This window comes from Mastigoproctus giganteus, chromosome 5, assembly GCF_048544385.1.
Source record: "Mastigoproctus giganteus isolate SK-2022 chromosome 5, ASM4854438v1, whole genome shotgun sequence".
NCBI lineage: Eukaryota > Metazoa > Arthropoda > Arachnida > Uropygi > Thelyphonidae > Mastigoproctus > Mastigoproctus giganteus.
In genome coordinates, this window is record NC_143579.1 from 16,123,959 (window position 1) to 16,143,362 (window position 19,404).

Consider the following 19,404-nt stretch of genomic DNA (forward strand, 5'->3'; position numbering starts at 1 on the left):
CTGAGTTGAAAGATACATAACGAAAAATGTATTGTAATAAAAAAGTAGATACAATATAGAGAGACCAAATTTTGACTGATCGCGAAACTGCAAAGTGCCACAAAACACTGTCTCTGATAACAAAGTTGCCTAGAATGAAATCGATAACGTTGTAAATTCAATCACGCTAAAGCAACTACGTACTGTGTAATAAGCGAGTGCGGCTGAGTCACATAAATTGCGCTACTGCAAACCTTGGGCCGTATATGGCACGATCCACATCACACAGACTTCTACTGCGTATGTGTGAATCCGCACTCTGCAGGGGACACCTGTATAATAAAACAGAGTGAGAAGCGAGAACATATGTAGATTGTTGCTGATCTCATCGTCATTCACTGTTTAAAATTTTGTGATTTTTAAAAATTTTTTTTTTTTAATATTTATGCGATTTTTTAATGTTTTTGTTATTGTACTTATATATAAGGCATTAAGCCTTAGAAAGTTGTTCTATTTTTTGCAGGTTTCAGTTTTGTTAACCCTTAACTGGTAAGGTATTATGCAAGTGGTAATGTGTGGGTCAAAATGACCCAAATATATTTATGTAAATATATGAAAAAAAAAAAAAAAAAAAAATTCATGTATAAACAATTTTTTTTCTTTGTCAATAATAATTTTTATTTAGACATAAATAAAAATTTTCAAAAATATTGCAAAATAAGACACATTTTTAAGTAATAAAAAAGTCCTTTACTCAGTAAATTATACAAATAAACAAGATATTTATTGATGCAACAAATGTAAAAAAGTTGATATAAAAAACAAACTCTGGAAAAGGATGTAATTTACTCTTGAGTTTCCACTGTGGACAATTGGATAGCACATTCAGTGCATATTGGTTTTTTGCATTTTCAACAAAGTTGATTTGTTTTTCTATTCTTTTTAGATGGGCAGATGTAACATCTCTTTCTAGTTTGTGGTAGTAGTACATTTCTCTCTTCTTCTGGAATGCCTTTGTTGGTACATCTTTTTTTATAATGTGAGCAATGGTATTTCAGAGCTCAACAGGTAATCAACTGTTATATAGGCAGCTCATGAGTTGAGGCTTTACAAGTTGCATAATCAAGTTTTTCAGAAACATAAATCTATCCATTTTATTTGGACATTTCTTTGAGTAGTAAAGCACGCATGTTTACCCCGCTGGTATTCAGAATTGCTCCAAATAAAACCAGTGGCCCCATCTCTGAGTTCGTCAGGTAATGGAATAGTTGGCACATTTCTGATCAAGGGTATCTATACCGCCTTTTGTTGCATTGTATGTCAAAATAATTTCCAGCTTGCCTGATTTGGGATCTGTACCAATATAATGATGCGTGCTTGACAATAACAAGACATGTTTATTTTTCTTTGGTACATGACAGAGCAGTGTAATGTCTTTTATAAAACCATACCAACTAGACCCAACAGTTTTTTTTTTCTGTACTGTGGTAATAATTCTGAGAAAATTTCTTTTTTAGATTTTCTCATGGTTCCAATGTAAGTAAGCCCTCTCTTCTGTAGCTCTGCACAAGTCACTGATTGTCAGCTGTAATGTTAATATTACAGTTAGTGTTTTCAAGGGGACTTCACGAGTCGCAAAACTGCTTGAGTGTACTTGGGAAACTTTTTGACATCAACATTCACACCGATTCCATCACTATTTTTTGCCTTAATATATGTATCCATCGAAGAAATAATTTGCATGCACATCAGCCAAAACCATCACCTTGATGCCATATTTGGCTGATTTGTTTGGGATATACATTTTATATCTGAATCTCCCATAAAACAGAACTAACATTTCATTAATGCACACATTAGCCACAGGAGAAAAATTTCTTGAGTTTTTTTACAAGTTTTTGGTGAAGAAAAATGAAATGGGAGCTATAGGATCTTCTCTGCATCTTTCGGCCCAATTTATAGCATTGTCAAATCTCAAACAAGACATCACAAACAGAACCTGCTTTAGAGACATGGCTGCATGACAAATTTCATGTCCTGTCCCATCTGTTAAAAACAAGGAAGTAACATCTTCATGCTCTGATTTTAATGTCCCAATAAAATACATGAAAGTATTTTAGTTCCACCATGTCAAGGTTCTAAACTAGATATTTATTTATATCAGAGTAATTTGGCCTTACAGTTCGAAATTTTTTCATTTGTTCATAAGGGTAATTCAGAGAATGTTTCTTCTATAAAAATGCAATTCAAAAATTTTCTTTGGTAAAATTTTTTGCTAATAAACGAGCGTACCAGTACATCCTGGAAGTATTCTAATAAGATTGTGTGATGGTGTTCAAATTGATCGAGTAAGAGCCAATCCTGATCACTTGAATTATTTCCTTTCCCATAAATATTAGTTGTATTCTCACTAACATTTACTTAGTCCTTTTCTTCTGATTAATCACTAACAGAATCATGATCACTCAGTTCATACACACTGATTCTTCAGGGTCAAAAACATCACTCTCTTCATCTTCAGTCAGCCACTGTGCAATAACTTGCTCAAAATTAGGATTGTCCAACCTTATTCTTTTACTGCTTGAAGACCCAGCCATATATGTTGACAGAAAATTACTACATATAAAGAAACATGCACACTAAATGAATACAATAGAAACAAAAAAAACTTGAGAAATTTCGTAAATAGTAGGCCCTCGACTTAACGGAGCAATTGAGGGAAGGGATTTCCACTAAAAACATTTATTAACATAATTATGTTTTTAATTTTAAAAATATGTTAATAACAAACTTACAATGTACAGGATTTGTTAAAATGTTGTTATAATGTATAAATATGAATAAAATATTACTATAATATTTATAATATATATATTATAAATATTATTATAATATACATTGAGTAATTTATACACGCCACTAAAACATCTGTTAAAAATATAAAAATAAATTTACGGCAGGAACCAAACTTTATTTTAATTAAACACATCAAAAACCATACAATGTAACTAATGGAGTGTTTCCACCACTTTTTCTTTTATTCTTTTTCCCTAAAGCTCACACAAAGTTGTTTTCAATGTGAACATTAGTTTTTTTTTTCATTTAAATCCATCTTAGAGGCAAAAAACAATACTTTAAAATTCTTAAACTCCATTGAATGAAAAACATACAAAAAAACATCAAAAAAAGATATATAATATTCAATATTAATATTAACTTAATTGAAAGAATCACAATTTTTAGAGTCAGAAACAACTGTCATATGGAGGGAGACATGTTAATTCCTTGCTGGTAGAGGGTTCTGGTGAAACAGGTCCAGTTGATGAAGTGATCTTGAAGAAATCATCAAGCTTCAGTTGCCTTACACCTTATTACTGTAGATTGAAATTCTCTAAAATGTTCATAATAAGAAAGCACATCAGGGTCTGATGATGATTCAATATAATGTGTGATGTCATCCATATGTTGTCTTATAACAAACAATTTAAGATGAGGTGCAACTGATTCTTCACCTTTGTCATCATCATCGTTCTCTTGTTCTCCATGAAGAACATTTTCTGCAATCTCTACCTCAGAAAAAATTTGATAGCCCGGATCACCTTCATCATTTTCAAGCCACTGTTCCACATCATTCTCAGTTGCATTTTTGTTACCAGCCCTCAGAAGAGTGTCCCGAAAATTAGATGCCTCAACTCCCTCAAAGTCCATTTCAGGTTCTGCGTCGTACAACAACTCCTTCAAAGCATCGGTCAAGGTAATCTTCATATCTTTTCTCACAGCTTCTAAGTTGAAGATAGCAGATCTGATGTTGTATGCATGTAAATTTTGAGTGTCCTGGTGCCTCTTGTATCTTCTTCTGCATCTTCTGTTTCTTCCAAAACAACCATCACCTCTTCCAAAAACTTCTTCTTATACAACCTCTTATATACAATGATTACACCCTGATCCATCGATTGTATCAGTGAAGTAGTGTTAGGAAGCAGAAAAACACCATAATTCAAATGACCATTTAATTCTCCCATCCCTGCTAACTAACCTCTCAGCATTAGGGTGAGCAGGTGCATTATCTAGCAGTAAAACAGCCTTTATTTCATGAGAAGGAATTTTCAGCATATCTGTCTGATAGTGTCACACATCAGCAATAAAATGGTTAAAGAACCAGTCACAGAAAATATCCATTGTAAACCAGACATTTTTTGAGTGGGAATATATCATCGGTAACTGGTCCATTAAATCCTTTAAAGCACAAGATTTTTTTTTGCTTTACCAACTACCATAGGCTTAAGCCGATGCAAGCCATCAGATTTGTGCAAAATAAAACTGAAATTCGCTCTTTATTTAGCTTATGACCAGGGGTGCTTGTTTCATGCTTGTAAGCCTGGGTATTTTCAGCACAATAAAAAACCCCAGTCTTGTCAGCATTATAAAGCTGTGATAAAATGAGGCCCTCATTTTAATGAGGTCATTTAGATATTTTCTGAAAGTCTTAACTTGTTTTCATCTGCACTTAAAGATTCAACACAGGTTCTTTTATTAACTATGCCATGGCTCTTTCAAAAATGCCACAGCCATCCATCACTCCTCTGAAATTTTAGGTCCATATGCTTAGCAAGCCTTCCAGCAGCCGACTTTAACTCAAACACCACCACCACTTGAGCGCTGCTGAACAAACCACTTGCACACTGCTTCCTCTAGGTTTTTATCTTTGGCCACTTTCATATGTTTTCTACTACCAACTGCAGAAGTAGTCTTGGAACAGCCATCTGCACTGTATTTTAATGCAAACTCCTTAAGTTTTTTTTTATTTTTGTGAATGTCTGAAACTGTTTGCTTTTTGACTCTATAAATCTCACATTACATGCGTGTAACGGTTACACCACCTTCAAGCTTCTCAATCAGTTCTAATTTTTGTGCAACACTCAAGTTAACGCATTTACACTTTGATCCTTTATCCCGCAAAGCCATAATGATAGACAAATATTACGTATTTATTATAAAATATGTAAAAATCACAATTACATAAAAAGCAAAAAACAATCAAAATGTAAACAATAGAATAGGACAAACTGCACTGAAAGACTGACAGTGTTGACGCACACTACTAATCACTCCCCCTCTATTAACCCCACTTAGATGATGTAATACCCTGAGCTCAATACCAGATACATGATAAGATAATGCTGACTCATTGACCCAACCTTTTAGTGTGCTCTATTCGTGAATAAAAAAAAAAGGTTCTAAAATTTTCCCTTTAAGACAGAAATTTTTTGTTCGTTAAATTCAAAATCCATTAAATTGAAGACCTACTGTAATATGAAATAACTTCCAGCAGCAATACATCCTTTAGATTTGTATATAGTAAGGTACAGGTTAAAATGACCAAATGTGTAAACAACCAAACCAGGAATGTCATATGTGATACTTATAGTATCACATATGACATTCCTGGTTTGATGGATGTGTCCTATTTTTTTATTTTTTAAAATGTGGTTATCCATTTCTAGAAATTAGTGTCCTATCATATATATTATGGTTTAAACCCACTGCTCTCAAAATATGTTAACTAGAGGATCCTAAAAAGACATTTTGTTCTTCATTATGAATGTGAATAAAAAATAGTGTGAGACAGCATTTTAATTCATTCTATCATATAAAATATACAAGAAAAGCAATTAAATTAAATACAAAGAGGTGATTCTTAGATAAATGGAAATAAGCACCTTGATATTTTTATTATTATATATTACCCCACCTGATATTTCACCATTGAGTCTCAGCGCTTGTGCTCTGTTATTATAACCAGAAGCCCTATTAGGAGCTGTTTCTATAGCCTTTGTAAAAATTTCAATAGATCTGTTTATTTTTCCTTCTTCAGCTGCTTTTACTCCTTCAGTCTCTAGTTCTTTGGCTTCTCTCACAATATGTGTTACTTCTTCGTCATCTGTAAATTGCAATTAGCTTTACTTATATTTAATATATTAACTTTCTCTACAATACAGTATGATACATTGTACAACTTTTATATAAACTTTAGGTGTGTGTGTGTGTGTGTGTGTGTGTGTGTGTGTGTGTGTGTGTGTGTGTGTGTGTGTTAGCTTAAATAATTTTAAGTATTTTCTGATGTGGTGGGAAAAAGAGGGTAGATGCAAGTAAACAAATACTAGAATGCAAATATACTCTGTTGCACAGTGGCATATCTGCATTGTAGAAATGTAATTTTAAGAAAAATGCTGTACTTGGTAAGGAGAAAATTGTTTAAAATATTTTGATAAATAAATGGCACAACATATTTATTAAGTTTAATAACAATGACCAACATAATTTAACTCCAATAATATATTAGCTGTTTAGAGTCAATCTTCATGAAGTAGATTTTGAAAATAATTCCTCTTAAAATTTCACATCACATTACAATTTTTACACATAGAGGTGTTTCCATTAATTCATAATGTATATATTTTACTGCAATTTAGGGTAGTAGATATGGCATGAATCTGTTGTATTGCTTGCAAATAATTTTTTTTTTTTTTTTTATTTATGAAAACCCCAAGCATCAGAGGTATTAGAACCTACGCTGAGTAATCACTGAATTATGACCACCTACCTAATACGTCATAGGTCCTCCTTTTGCCCTCAGTATAGCAGCTATCCGACGTGGCATTGATTCAACAAGATGTTGGAAGTGTTCGGGAGGTCTGGCCAACAAAGCTGTGTGTAATGCGGTCAGCAATGCAGGTATGGGGGTGACTGGTGTATATAGGCACCTGATATGCCTTTCCATAGTGTCCCACAAGTGCTCTATGGGTTTGATATCGGTGAAGTTCGGAGGCCAATCGATATGCTGAAAGTCAGAACTGTGTTCCTCAAACCATTCCTGCACAATAAGTGCCTGATGGCTCAGCGCATTGTCATCTTGGAAGACACCATCACCATTCGGGAAAAAGTGTAACATAGTGGGGGTATACATAGTCAGCAAGCAGTTGACAATAGCGGAAACCACTGATACGTTATTCCACATGCACCAGGGGTCCAAGTTCCTACTAGTGAAACATGCCGCACGTCATACAACCGCCTCCACTGGCCTGCACTTTTGATACCATGCATGATGAATCAAGAGCCTCGTGTTGTTGACGCCAAATCTGTACATGACCATCCACAGTGTGGAGTAAATAACATGACTCATCTGACCAGCACACTTTCTTCCAGTCTTCTAACGTCCAACTTGCATGTTCTTTGCACCAGGTGAGTCTTTTATGATTAGGAGAGGATGCCGTAGGGGTCATCCGCTGGTGTAGTCCATATGTGCGAGTGTACGGTGCATGGTCATGCCAGATATTCTTCTGGGTTGGTCCATGTTGTATTGGGTAGTGAACTCTTCAACAGTGCTGTGCCAGTTCGCCTGTACGAGTCGTCAGACCCGGCGCTCACCTCTAACATCAACCTTTTGCTGACCTTTGCAGTTTTGTTGGGTCATTGTTTGAATATTTTGATGCCAGTCCTGGTACCCTTTAACTACGGTGACTCTTGAACACCCCACCAGTTCAGCCGTTTGGGAAATAGAGGCACCAGCTCGTCGAGCACCCACAATCTGTCCTTTATCAAAGTCCGATAAATCCTTCCATTTTCCCATCATGCTCGTAATTTTACTACCTACTGAACCACTGACATCTTAACTATGCTACGCAGGTCGACTAATTCCGCACTCTCATACCTCACATGTAAACGGGTCGCATTCAATTTTCATAGGGGTGGTCACAATTCAGTGATCACTCAGTGTATAGTACCTAGTACCATGCAGTTGAAGGTTGAGAAGACAGAAGATACTTGTTGACATTACACTCGAATTTCTGAAGATTGTAATTTTCAGGATTACCTGTGAAGGGATAAATGAGAAAAGTTAGTTCTGTGAGTTTGAAATTTAACACTAAAAAGGACATTGGTTGGCTGCAACACGTGTTTGGACTGGTTTGGAGGGGGTAATTTTTATAGAACCACTTCAGAAGAACAGTGCCCATAGAAGTATTATTATTATCAGCCATATGGTGCAAGGAAGCCTGAGGCTTATGCTGCACCACCCAAAAAAAAAAAATTCTGAGTTACCCTGAGAGAGAGAGAGAGAGAGAGAAGTAGAAGGAAATCATCAAGAAAGAGAAGAATGATGATATCCAGGGCAGGACCCTGGACTCAAGCCCATACTCACCAGATGTGAGCCCCTGGGGTTATTTATAGGAAAGTCGGGCAGCACAAACATAATTACCCTAACTGTCCTCTCTTGAATGGACTTTAGAAGCCTGAGAGAGGTTATGGGTGCACCGCCTTAGATGTAGGAAGAAATTCCATGGTAGGAAGAATATTCCATGGTAGAGCAGATTTGTAGAGAACGAGTAGCTGTTTAGAAGAAATCAAAATTGAGAGCAAAAGATAAAAGCCAGTTTTTTAGAGGAAGCAATATTTATGATGTGCTAATAACAAAAGTCATTAGAAGTCAGGGTAATCCCTAATAGATATTATTATTATTATTATTATTATTATTATTATTATTATTATTAGCCATATGGTACAAGGAAGCCTGAGGCTTATGCTGCACCAGCCAAAAAAAAAAAAAATTCCCGAGTTACCCCCCTGTGTGTGTGTGTGTGTGTGTGTGTGAGAGAGAGAGAGAGAGAGAGAGAGAGAGAGAGAGAGAGAGAGAGAGAGAGAGAGAGAGAGAGAGAGAGAGGTATCACCAAGAAAGAGAAGAATGATGATATCCAGCTCAGGACCCTGGGTTTGCCAAGGCCATACTCACCAGATGTGAGCCTGTTGTTGAGGTTCAGACCCAATCAAGTTAATGTAACCTTTACACCTGCATAAAAATCACTGGATTTTGCTGTCATTCAGTGAGACTGGGGCAGCCGTTTTTTCTGTTGTGTTGTTTAAATTTTCATAAACACCACACAAAAACAAGCTAATTGGGCTGTATCAGTGGCATCCATACTTTCCTCAAGTGCAAATGAATAAAAGTTGAAATTAGAGGCTTTCAATTTTAGGTTGTGCTCAATACCAGAAGACAACTTGTGATTATTAGCCATAAGTTTTCCAAGATAAAGTGATTTTGAAAAAACTGACCTTTTTTTTTTTTTTTTCCTTTTTTTTTAGGAACATTATCTGCAACACAATCAAAACACTGATAAATTTGCCATCAAAAAAAGGTTTCCATTTTTTTAGTGATTATTTCTGCCACTGCATAGTTTGGACAATGGATTCTGCTTGGGGAGTTCATAATTTTGAAGAATGACCATTGATCCAAAAGCTTACTTTTCAACAGACAGTTTATCTTTGTGAAACTCTTTTTAAATACTATCAAATGTAGGTGTATTATTGTTGTGAGCATTACTTCTTTTAATGTTAGACTCTGTCATAACAGAAATCGACTCATTACATATCAAACAAATAGGCCTGTTTTGCATTTCAAGGAAAAGGTGCTGATCAGTTTGTTTCTCCTGAAATACCCTTGTTCATCAGCTTTTCTTTTCTTACCAGAAACTAAAGCCATTATTGTCAGTTTTGTCTACTTTAATATAAATAACCCTCACACATTGTAAATTCACATAAGTATACAAAAGTAAAACTGAACAGAAAGTTAAGAAGACACAATTTTGAATCAATGTTCTGAAAATGAAATAATGCATCTTACGTCTAACAAAAATTGGATTTGGGATGTTAGTTGTTTGGTTTTTAGGAGCATTAGAAACTAAGGCCATATTGCTCAGGGATATGCGGTAGTCATTCCCTGACCTTTCCGCATTCTCCGTATTTGGTGGTGACGGGCTCGAATCCCGGTATAATCAAGAAGCGTATGCTATTTTACCTTGTGACCAGAAATCTGTGTCATTGAAGATAAGCATAGGAGCAGGATTTCTTTTTTTTTTTTTTTTTTTTGTGTGAGATGCAAGACAGGACTGAGTTTTAGAAGAATTAAAATTAACCAAGTTATCTTTGTCCCACTGGAGAATTACCTAGAGATCAGCATTTAAGGAATTGGTAGTATACATTTGAGAAGTTAAAGTTGTTTTTGCAGGGCAAGGTTTCTCAAACTGTAACATGGAATGCTATGTGCTATCATAGCAAACAGTGAAGAATTAAATGGAAGCTTATTTAGAAGAACTTCCTACCAAACACGATCAAAAGCCTTTGAAATATCAAGAGCAACTGCTTGAGTTTTGCCTAACATTTCCAATGAATTTGTCCGTAGATGGGTAACATAAGCAAGAATATCACCAGTGGATTGACACTGGTGGAATCCATATTGACAATCATTGATCAAATAGAACGTTTCAAGATAGGTTAGGAGTTGGTGGTCAACAAATTTCTCCATTTCTTCAGAGAAAGTAGAGTTAAGTGCAATGTGATGATAATTGTATGGAAGATATTTGTCACCCTTTTTTGGAACTGGCTAGATGTAAGCAAATTTCAAAGCAGAAGGAAAAACACTAGTGGAATAAAAAAAAAAGAGTAAAAAGGCAACACAGAACAGGAATATGCTGAGGTGCACATGCATTAGCATTAGCAAAGGCATATGTTGCAAGAAAGCAAGTTTATATAGCATCAGTCAAAAAAAAACACCTTTATTTCACCCATCCACTCACTCCAAATGTTTGTCAAGTTCTGAATCTATTTAAGCTATCAACTTCTATAATGACAGATGGAAGTTTGTTCCAGCAATCAACCACCCGCTGGCTAAAGTCAAACTTCCGCACATCTATCCTACAACCGTCTTTCCTCAATTTGAATTTATGCCCTCTCAGGCATAAATTCTGAGCAAGAGGAAGAATCCCATCTGCATTGGAAGGATGTAGATTTGCTTGAGCATGTACAGAGAAGGGCAACAAGATTGATGAGGGGAATGAAGGGATCCTCTTACCAAGAGAGGCTTAAGTTCTGCAAAGTAGCTGGAGACTAGGCACCTGTGCAGTGATCTGATTGAGGTGTATAAGGCCTTGAATGGGTTGAGCGCGTTGAATTCTGATGGGATCCTTCCACTTGTTCAGATTATGAACCTAAGGGGGCATAAATTCAAATTAAGAAAGGACAGATGTAGAATAGATGTGTGGAAATTTGCCTTTAGCCAGCGGGTGGTTAATTGCTGAAACAAATTTCCATCTGTCGTTGTGGAAGTTGATAGGTTGAATAAATTTAAGGAGGAACTGGACAGGCATTTGGAGGGAATGGTGTGATTTTTTTTTTTTGGCTGATGCTGCATAAGCTCATACACTTGCTTTCTTGCATCACATGCAACTACTACTACTACTATTGAGCATGCTCAAACCATTCAAGGCTTTATACATCTCTATCAGATCACCTTGCAGGTGCCTAGTCTCTGGACACTGTAATTTGCAAAACTTAAGCCTTCCTTCCTAAGAGCAACCCTTTGTTCCATTCACTAATCTTGTTGCCTTTCTCTGTACTCGTTCCAACAGCTCTACATACTTCTTAAAATGAGGCCTCCAGACCTGTATACAGTACTCAAGGTGTGGTCTGACCATTGCCTTATACAAGGTGATAATCAACTCCTTATCCCTGCTAGAAAAATTCCTGTACATCATTGACAAGACACCATGAGCTACTCTTGCAGACCATCTGCACTGCTCAGAAAACTTCATATCTGCCTGCACAATTACCTCCAGGTCCTTTTCATTCTCTACCACTGTCAGTGTGGTACCACAGTTGATATGTTACTCTGGGATTACTGCTTCCCATATGTAGTACTTTACATTTGTCAATGTTAAACTTAATTTTCACCTCTCAGCCCGTCTGCTCAACTTTTCTAGATCCTATTCCGACCCACCTTACACCCGAGGCAGTGTTAGGTGGGTCGGAAAACTGCTAGCTTGGGGGGGAGACAAAGACTAATAGATTAACAGTAGTCACTGGCAGAGGTGAAAGAAATTCTTGCACTGCTTCTATTGGAATGAGCAGAAGCCTGAAAAACAAGATGCAGGATATTTCAGAGACTGCTGGAAGTCATTGCGGTACAAGTAAACACATGGGTTGTGTTAGGGTAGTTAAGAATAGAAACAGGTGCATGTATACTTGCATGTACACCAATGCTAGGAGTTTAGTAAATAAATTTGATGAATTTGAGGTATTGCTCAAAACATCAAAGGCAGATATTGTTGGGATATCAGAGACATGGTGTCACACAGATATAAGGAATGCAGAACTGGAATTTGAGGAGTACAACGTCTACAGAAAGGATAGACAGGATAGGAAGGGAGGAGGGGTTATGCTATTAGTTAAAAAACACATAAATTCAAGGAAGTGAAGCCAGTCGACATCGATGGACAGTGCAGTGTCGAGTCAGTTTGGTGTGACATAAGCATAGGTAAATCAAAATTGAGAGTAGGAGTGTGCTATAGGCCTAATGACTCTGATGAGTATAATAAGATACTGTACAGGGAAATAGAATGGGCCAGTAAATCAGAGAGTCTTATAATGGGGGATTTTAATTTCCCAGATATTGACTGGAATTTGTGGGTTGGTCACTCACACACTAGCAAGGCTTTTGTGGATTTATTGGATGATTGTTTTCTACACTAGCATGTTCAGGAGGCAACTAGAGGGAGTAATACTCTTGATCTGATTATCAGTAGTGATTCTTCATGCATTAAGAATCTGCAGATAAAGGAACCACTAGGTGACAGTGATCACAGTGTGCTGAAGTGGGATTTACTCAAGGAGGTAACTACCATCAGAGGTAAAGGGAAGGTTTTTTTCTTTCGTAAAGGCGACTATGATGGGCTGAGACAGTATTTAAATTCTGTACAGTGGGACCAACTGATGATGTTCCCAACAGCAAATTCAAAATGGGAAGCATTCAAGGAACTAATCTTGGAAGCTACCGGGCTTTACATACCAACCAAGAAATATTGTTCAAGGTTCAGGCCTAAATGGTTGTCAGATGAACTAATGAGACATATGGCAGAGAAGAAAAATGCATGGAATACATACAAATTAATGGGTGACATGGAAGCCTATGATAGATATAAGTTGGTCTGTAACCAAGTCACAAAGGAGATTACGCAGGCAAAGGCAGATTATGAGAAATCCTTGGCAAAGGATGCAAAGAAAAACAGAAAAGAGTTCTTTACCTATTTAAACTCAAGAAGGAAAAGGATGAATCAGATTGGTCCACTGGATGTTGATGGTTCAACAGTTGAGGATCCTGCTCAGGTGGCTTACAATCTAAACGAGTATTTTGCTTCTACTTCCACACATGAGGAGTTATTCAGGAAGGGGAATGTCGTAGGTGAAGTAAACATTGGCAGTGAGCTAGATGATTTTCTAATAACTGAGAGGAAAGTGGAGGAGAAATTGTTGAGGATAAACATAAAAAAGGCACCTGGGGTGGATTGGGTCTATCCAGTTATATTAAAGGAGGCGGCAAAGGAAGTAAGCAAACCCCTGGCCATAATTATGAGAGCTTCTTTGGACTCAGGGGAGGAACCCATAGACTGGAGATGTGCAAATGTAACCCCAATTCACAAAGGAGGGTCAAAGGCTGACACCAGTAATTATAGACCTGTTAGTTTAATTTCGGTTCCAGGAAAATTAATGGAGGCACTGGTTAAAGAAGCACTGCAGGATCATCTGGACAAGAATTCAGTTATAGCTCAGACACAGCATGGTTTTGTTAAGGGCAGGTCTTGTCTGACCAATTTGATTGGATACTATGATGTAGTTACAAAAGAACTGGATATTATATATTTGGATCTTAGAAAGGCTTTTGATACTGTTGCGAATGGAAGACTGCTGCACAAATTGGAGCAGTGTGGCATTGGAGGCAAATTGCTGCTATGGATAAAGGGATGGTTGAGTGGCAGAAGACAGAGAGTGGTAATCAATGGACACTGCTCAACGTGGACTAATGTTATTAATGGAGTTCCTCAGAGTTCAGTGTTGGGTCCATTGTTGTTTTCTGTATTTATAAATGATATAGATGATGGTATATCAAGCTTAATGTCTAAGTTTGCAGACGATACAAAGGTTGGCAGGGTTGTTAAGGACACTACTGATGCTATGCTGCTGCAACAGGATCTGGAAAGGTTGAGCAGATGGGCTGAGAGGTGGCAAATGAAGTTTAACATTGACAAATGTAAAGTACTACATATGGGAAACAGTAACCCCAGATCAACGTATCAACTCTGTGGTACTACGCTGACAGTGGTAGAGAATGAAAAGGACCTGGGGGTAATTGTGCAGGCAGATATGAAGTTCTCTGAGCAGTGCAGACGAGCTGCAAGAGTAGCTCATGGTGTCTTGTCAGTGATATACAGGAATTTTTCTAGCAGGGATAGGGATGTGATTATTCCCTTGTATAAGGCATTGGTCAGGCCACACCTTGAGTACTGTATACAGGTCTGGAGGCCTCATTTCAAGAAGGATGTAGAGCTGCTGGAACGAGTACAGAGAAGGGCAACAAGATTAGTGAATGGAACAAAGGGTTGCTCTTACGAAGAAAGGCTTAAGTTTTGCAAATTACAGAGTCTGGAGACTAGGCATCGGCAAGGTGATCTGATAGAGGTGTATAAGGCTTTGAATGGCTTGAGCATGCTCAATGCCGATGGGATTCTTCCTCTTGCTCAGAATAATCACCTGATAGGGCATAAATTCAAATTGCGGAAGGACGGATGTCGGATAGATGTGCAGAAATTTGCCTTTAGCCAGCAGGCAGTTGGTTTGTGGAATAGACTTCCATCACTTGTTGTTGAAGTTGATAGCCTAAACAAATTTAAGGCTCAGCTGGACAGATATTTCCAACGAACAGAGTGGTGTGAAATGGGAGTAGTAGTTGTGCTTTTTTTTTTTTTTTTTTTTTTGGCTGATGCTGAATAAGCTTGCTTTCTTGCATCATATGCCTCTGCTAATGCTATTGCAGCAATGCTTGGAGAACAAATAGAGAAATACCATCAATATGGTTTACCAAGATCCTCAATAGAAGGGTTAGAAGAAAAGTAGGATGCTAGTAGGTTAGCTTTTCTGCTTAGCTGAGGTGGAATTAGGACCATCAGATTTTACCAGAGCTGGAAATACATGTTAATTAACTACTTTACAATTGTTGCAAGCTTTGGTGTTGTAAGCAGAAAATGAATCTAGAGATTTGTATGCAAGCTAATTGCAATACACAACATTGTCTTGAACAGCATTTGCACATTTATTGGAAAGCCAAGGTTAGATAAAAAATGGGATTTTAAGGTGGAGTGTGGAATAAAGAATTTCATCCCTGCAAGAATAATTTCACTGTCACTGCCTATGTCTGAATTAACATTGACATCACAAGATTTAAAACATCAATACAACCAAGGAAAAGAATAATAGAAATCTCACAGCTCAGCCCATTTCATGTTCTTGCCAAACAACACAAAGCAGTAATGTCCTCAAGAAAAAGGTTCCGTGTGAGAAGAGACCATCACCAAATTGATATCTGAATTTGAAAGTTGGACTGAGAAAGCCGAGCTTCAAAAAGAGGAAGTCAGAGTTCCGAGTGATTGGGAGATTGATAGATGAATTTGAGAGAATCACATATAGAAATTTTAAGACAGAGAAGATTGAAAAGAGGTGATTCCAAATTACTGTCTTTGACAAGGAATATCACAGCATACATATGCACAAGTATCACCTTAGAAATTAAAGGAATCATACAGGGAATAAGTAGAACAACTGAGATGAGCAGTGGTTGAATCAGCCAGTAATTGGGATTCTGTCAAAAAAAGTAATTGAGGCTTGGCAGACTGTAAATGGAAATGGACATCATTGAGATTGGAAGTGAGGCCAGGTATATTTGTGAAATGAAATAAGAAGTGTTTGGGAGGTATAGATCTTTTTACAGATATGTTTGTTCTATTAGTTTGACTACTCATGATATATTCAGTAGTAAAGAAAAGGTGAGGGGGCCACATTAGCATATTGACATATGTTGCAAGAAAGCAAGCTTATATAGCATCATCCAAAAAAAGAGGAAAAAACTTTCCATTGACCTCATCCATTCTCTCCAAACATTTGTCCACTTCTTCCTTGAATTTATTAGCATTAGCATTAGTAGGGGCATTGCATAAAATTATTAAATTGCGATAGCACCATTGTATAAGAGAGTAAGGCTTGGCAGATCGGCAGCTTAAATCCCTAGCCTGGATAAATGGTGAGGGTTGACGTCAGAAAGGGCATCTGTCGTAAAAACTATGCCAAAACAAAAGGTGATTGATGGAAAGTAGATGTGTCAGGGCTACCGAATAAAGGACGGGTCCAGTTAAAGAAGTTAGTTCAGCTAGAGATGAAGAAGGAGTTGAAAAGTGTTAGAATAGGAATATTGGGACGATGAATGGAAAGAGCGGAGAGATTGTGGATTTGATGCAAAGAAGAAGAGTGAAGATCCTATGCCTACAAGAGACTAGGTGGAGGGGAAATAAAGAAAATGAGCTCGGTGAAGGGTATAAGTTGTTCTTTAGAGGAGCAGATGAGGGAGGAAGAAATGGAGTAGGTATCGTAGTTGATAAGGAGTTAAAAGATGGAGTGTATGTGAGGTTAACAGAAGGAATGATAGCATTATGAGCATCAAGCTGGAAGTGGGTGGACACTTGACCACAATAGTATGTGTGTATGCCCCACAAGTAGGATGCGGGGAAGAAGAAAAGGACAGTTTTTGGATGGAAATGGATCAAGTGGTCATGGCAATACCTGAGAAAGAGAGGATGATCATTGGGCGTGATCTAAATGGTCATTTAGGAAGAGGCAAGAGAGAGAGGAAGAGTGTATGGAAGGTGGAGTTATCAGGGAAAGAAACAGAGAAGGGGAGAGGATAGTAGAACACGCAGTGGCATTCGACCTAGCGATAGTTAACACCTACTTCGAAAAGAAAGAAAGCCAGCTGATAACATACAGGAGTGGTGAAAGGACAAGCCAGATTGACTATATCATGTGCCGTAGGGGGCATCTAAAGGAAATGAGGAACAGCAAGGTGATAAACGGAGGAAGTGTATCTGCACAACATAGATTGCTTGTGGCCAATTGGGAGGTTGCAGTGGACAAAAGTAGGAAATATTCAGGACAGAGGGAGAAAAGGATAAAGTGGTGGAGATTGAAAGAGGATGGTTTGAGGAAGGAGTTCAGGGAAAAGGTGTTAAAAGGAATAAAGTTACCGGAAGATGTGCAAGAGTGGTGGAAAACAAATACAGTCCATTCCGGTTATTTGGGACACATCAGGACTAGTGCATTTTTGCCGATTAAGCGGCTGCCCCAATTATCCGAAGTTTCACGTAAATAGTTAAAAATACAATGTACCCCCCCCCCCTTTACAATTGATTCACTGTACAATCAAATCACATTATGACAAACTCAACATAGTAAAGTACTGTTCGCTATACGATGGTGCAGTAAGTGCCAGTCATTGTGATCACGTTTGTGAATTGAATTTTAATTCTATTAAACAGCGATTCTAATTAGCGAAAATAGGAGGAATATTATGCACAGGCTATAAAAGCAAAGATATATTAAGGAGAAATTTACCATTTATTACCTTACCAATTAAAAAATACGTAAAAATCGGAAGAATATACGTGATAATCAGAATAATTAATATGTACTGTAATATGTACATACGAACTAGTTCACTGACATTTGTTGGTGGAGGTTAAAATTTAAAACAGTAAAAAGATAAGCAGTCAATAACAAAGAACACGGCACACACAAATTGCAAGTAACACAATACGCACAAGTGAAAACGGAGTAATGAGTTACAAAGCTTCAAAAATACGAATGAAGAGAAGGTCTGAAAATTAATTTTTTTATATGACTGAAGATTTCATGGAAGTGTAAACACATTTCACCATAATAACCCACAGAATTCCAGTTGTTGGTATTATCGCAAATTCAGTAAGATCGAGTTTACTGTCCGTTTATGATAGATTTCACCATCAGAAAAGCCCAATAAACAGGTGACTGCTAATTGTTTTTATTGTTTTATGGTTGTGACCTCCAGAATTTCAACCAAACCACGTGGTACCGTTGGATACAATCGTAGGGTAATCTCCAGTGCTGCGGTCTCCTGCCCCAATTAAACGGCATGCTGTCCCAATTAAGCGAAGTAAACCCTGGCTATTTTCTCGATTGGTTTCTGTTTTTTAAGATTTGCCCCAAATAAACGGCTGCCCCGATTAACTGGTGCCCCAAATAACCCGAATCCACTGTAGTTGTTTCTTAAGGAAAGTTGGTGAAGAGTTGTTGGGGAAAACATCAGGAAAGGGGACGCCAGAGGGAAAGGAAGCTTGGTGGTGGAATGAGGAAGTGCAATCGGTTATAAAACAAAAGAAGGAGATGAAGAAAAGATGGGATGTAACAGGTAGCCAGGAAGATAAAGAAGCATATACAATAGCAAATAAGGAGGCAAAAAGGGTTGTGGTAATAGCAAAGGCGAGGGCAGTGGACGAAGCCTGTGGGGAACTGGAAAGGAAAGAGGGAGATAGGCAACGGATGAGAATAGCCAAAGCGAGAGATAAGGCATCGAAGGACTTCTTGTCAATAAAACAGATAAAAGATGAGAGGGAGAGTGGTTATACAGGACCCGGAGAAGGTTAAGGAAAGGTGGAAAGACTATTTTAAGAAGCTATTAAATGAGGAAACCCAAGAGCACTATGCGAGGATGGAGAGATGAATGTGAGAGTAGTGGAAGGCATAAGCAGAAAGAAGCGGAAAGCGCACTCAGAAAAATGAAGAGAGGGAAAGCAGTAGGTGCTGATCAGATACCAGTAGAGGTATGGAGTAGTCTGGAAGAAGAAGGGATCGATATCCTATGGGACTTGATGGATAAACTGTGGCAGCAGGAGAGGATACTCGATGAGTGGAAGTAAAGTATACTTGTACCAATCTTTAAAGGAAAGGGTGATGTGCAGGAATGTGGGAACCGCAGGGGAATAAAGTTAATGTCTCATTCGATGAAGATCTGGGAAAGAATTGTGGAAGGAAATAGGAGAGGAACATTTTGGTTTCATGCCGGGAAGAAGAAGAGCAACAGATGCGGTCTTTGCTTTAAGGCAGGTGATGGAAAGATACAGGGAGATGCAAGTTGAGTTGCACGTGTTGTTTATAGACCTGGAAAAAGCATATGATAGAGTGCCCAGACAAGAGGTATGGTGGAGATGTATGAGGGAGAAGAGTACATCGGAAAAGTACGTAAGGCTTGTGAAGGATATGTACGAGGGAGCGGTGATCAGGTTAAGAGCAGTGTACATATGACTAAGGGGGTTCTCTGTAGCAGTTGGACTGCACCAGTGATCAGCTCTCAGCCCATATCTGTTTGATCTGGTAATGGATGTGTTGGTGAGAGAAGACGAGTAGAGCACCATGGAGTATGCTGTTCGCAGATGATATTGTACTGTGCGAATCATCCCAAGG

The 19,404-nt window shown here is 37.8% G+C and overlaps 1 protein-coding gene across 1 annotated transcript in view; it reads right to left on the bottom strand.

The window, feature by feature from the left end:
* LOC150085201 (tetratricopeptide repeat protein 36 homolog) overlaps window positions 1-19,404 on the bottom strand; it is a 133,835-nt gene that overhangs the window by 15,917 nt on the left and 98,514 nt on the right. The window contains exon 2 of the mRNA XM_090373867.1: window positions 5,732-5,920. Coding sequence (XP_090229993.1) covers window positions 5,732-5,920 — 189 coding nt within the window. The remainder of the gene's footprint in view (window positions 1-5,731; window positions 5,921-19,404) is intronic.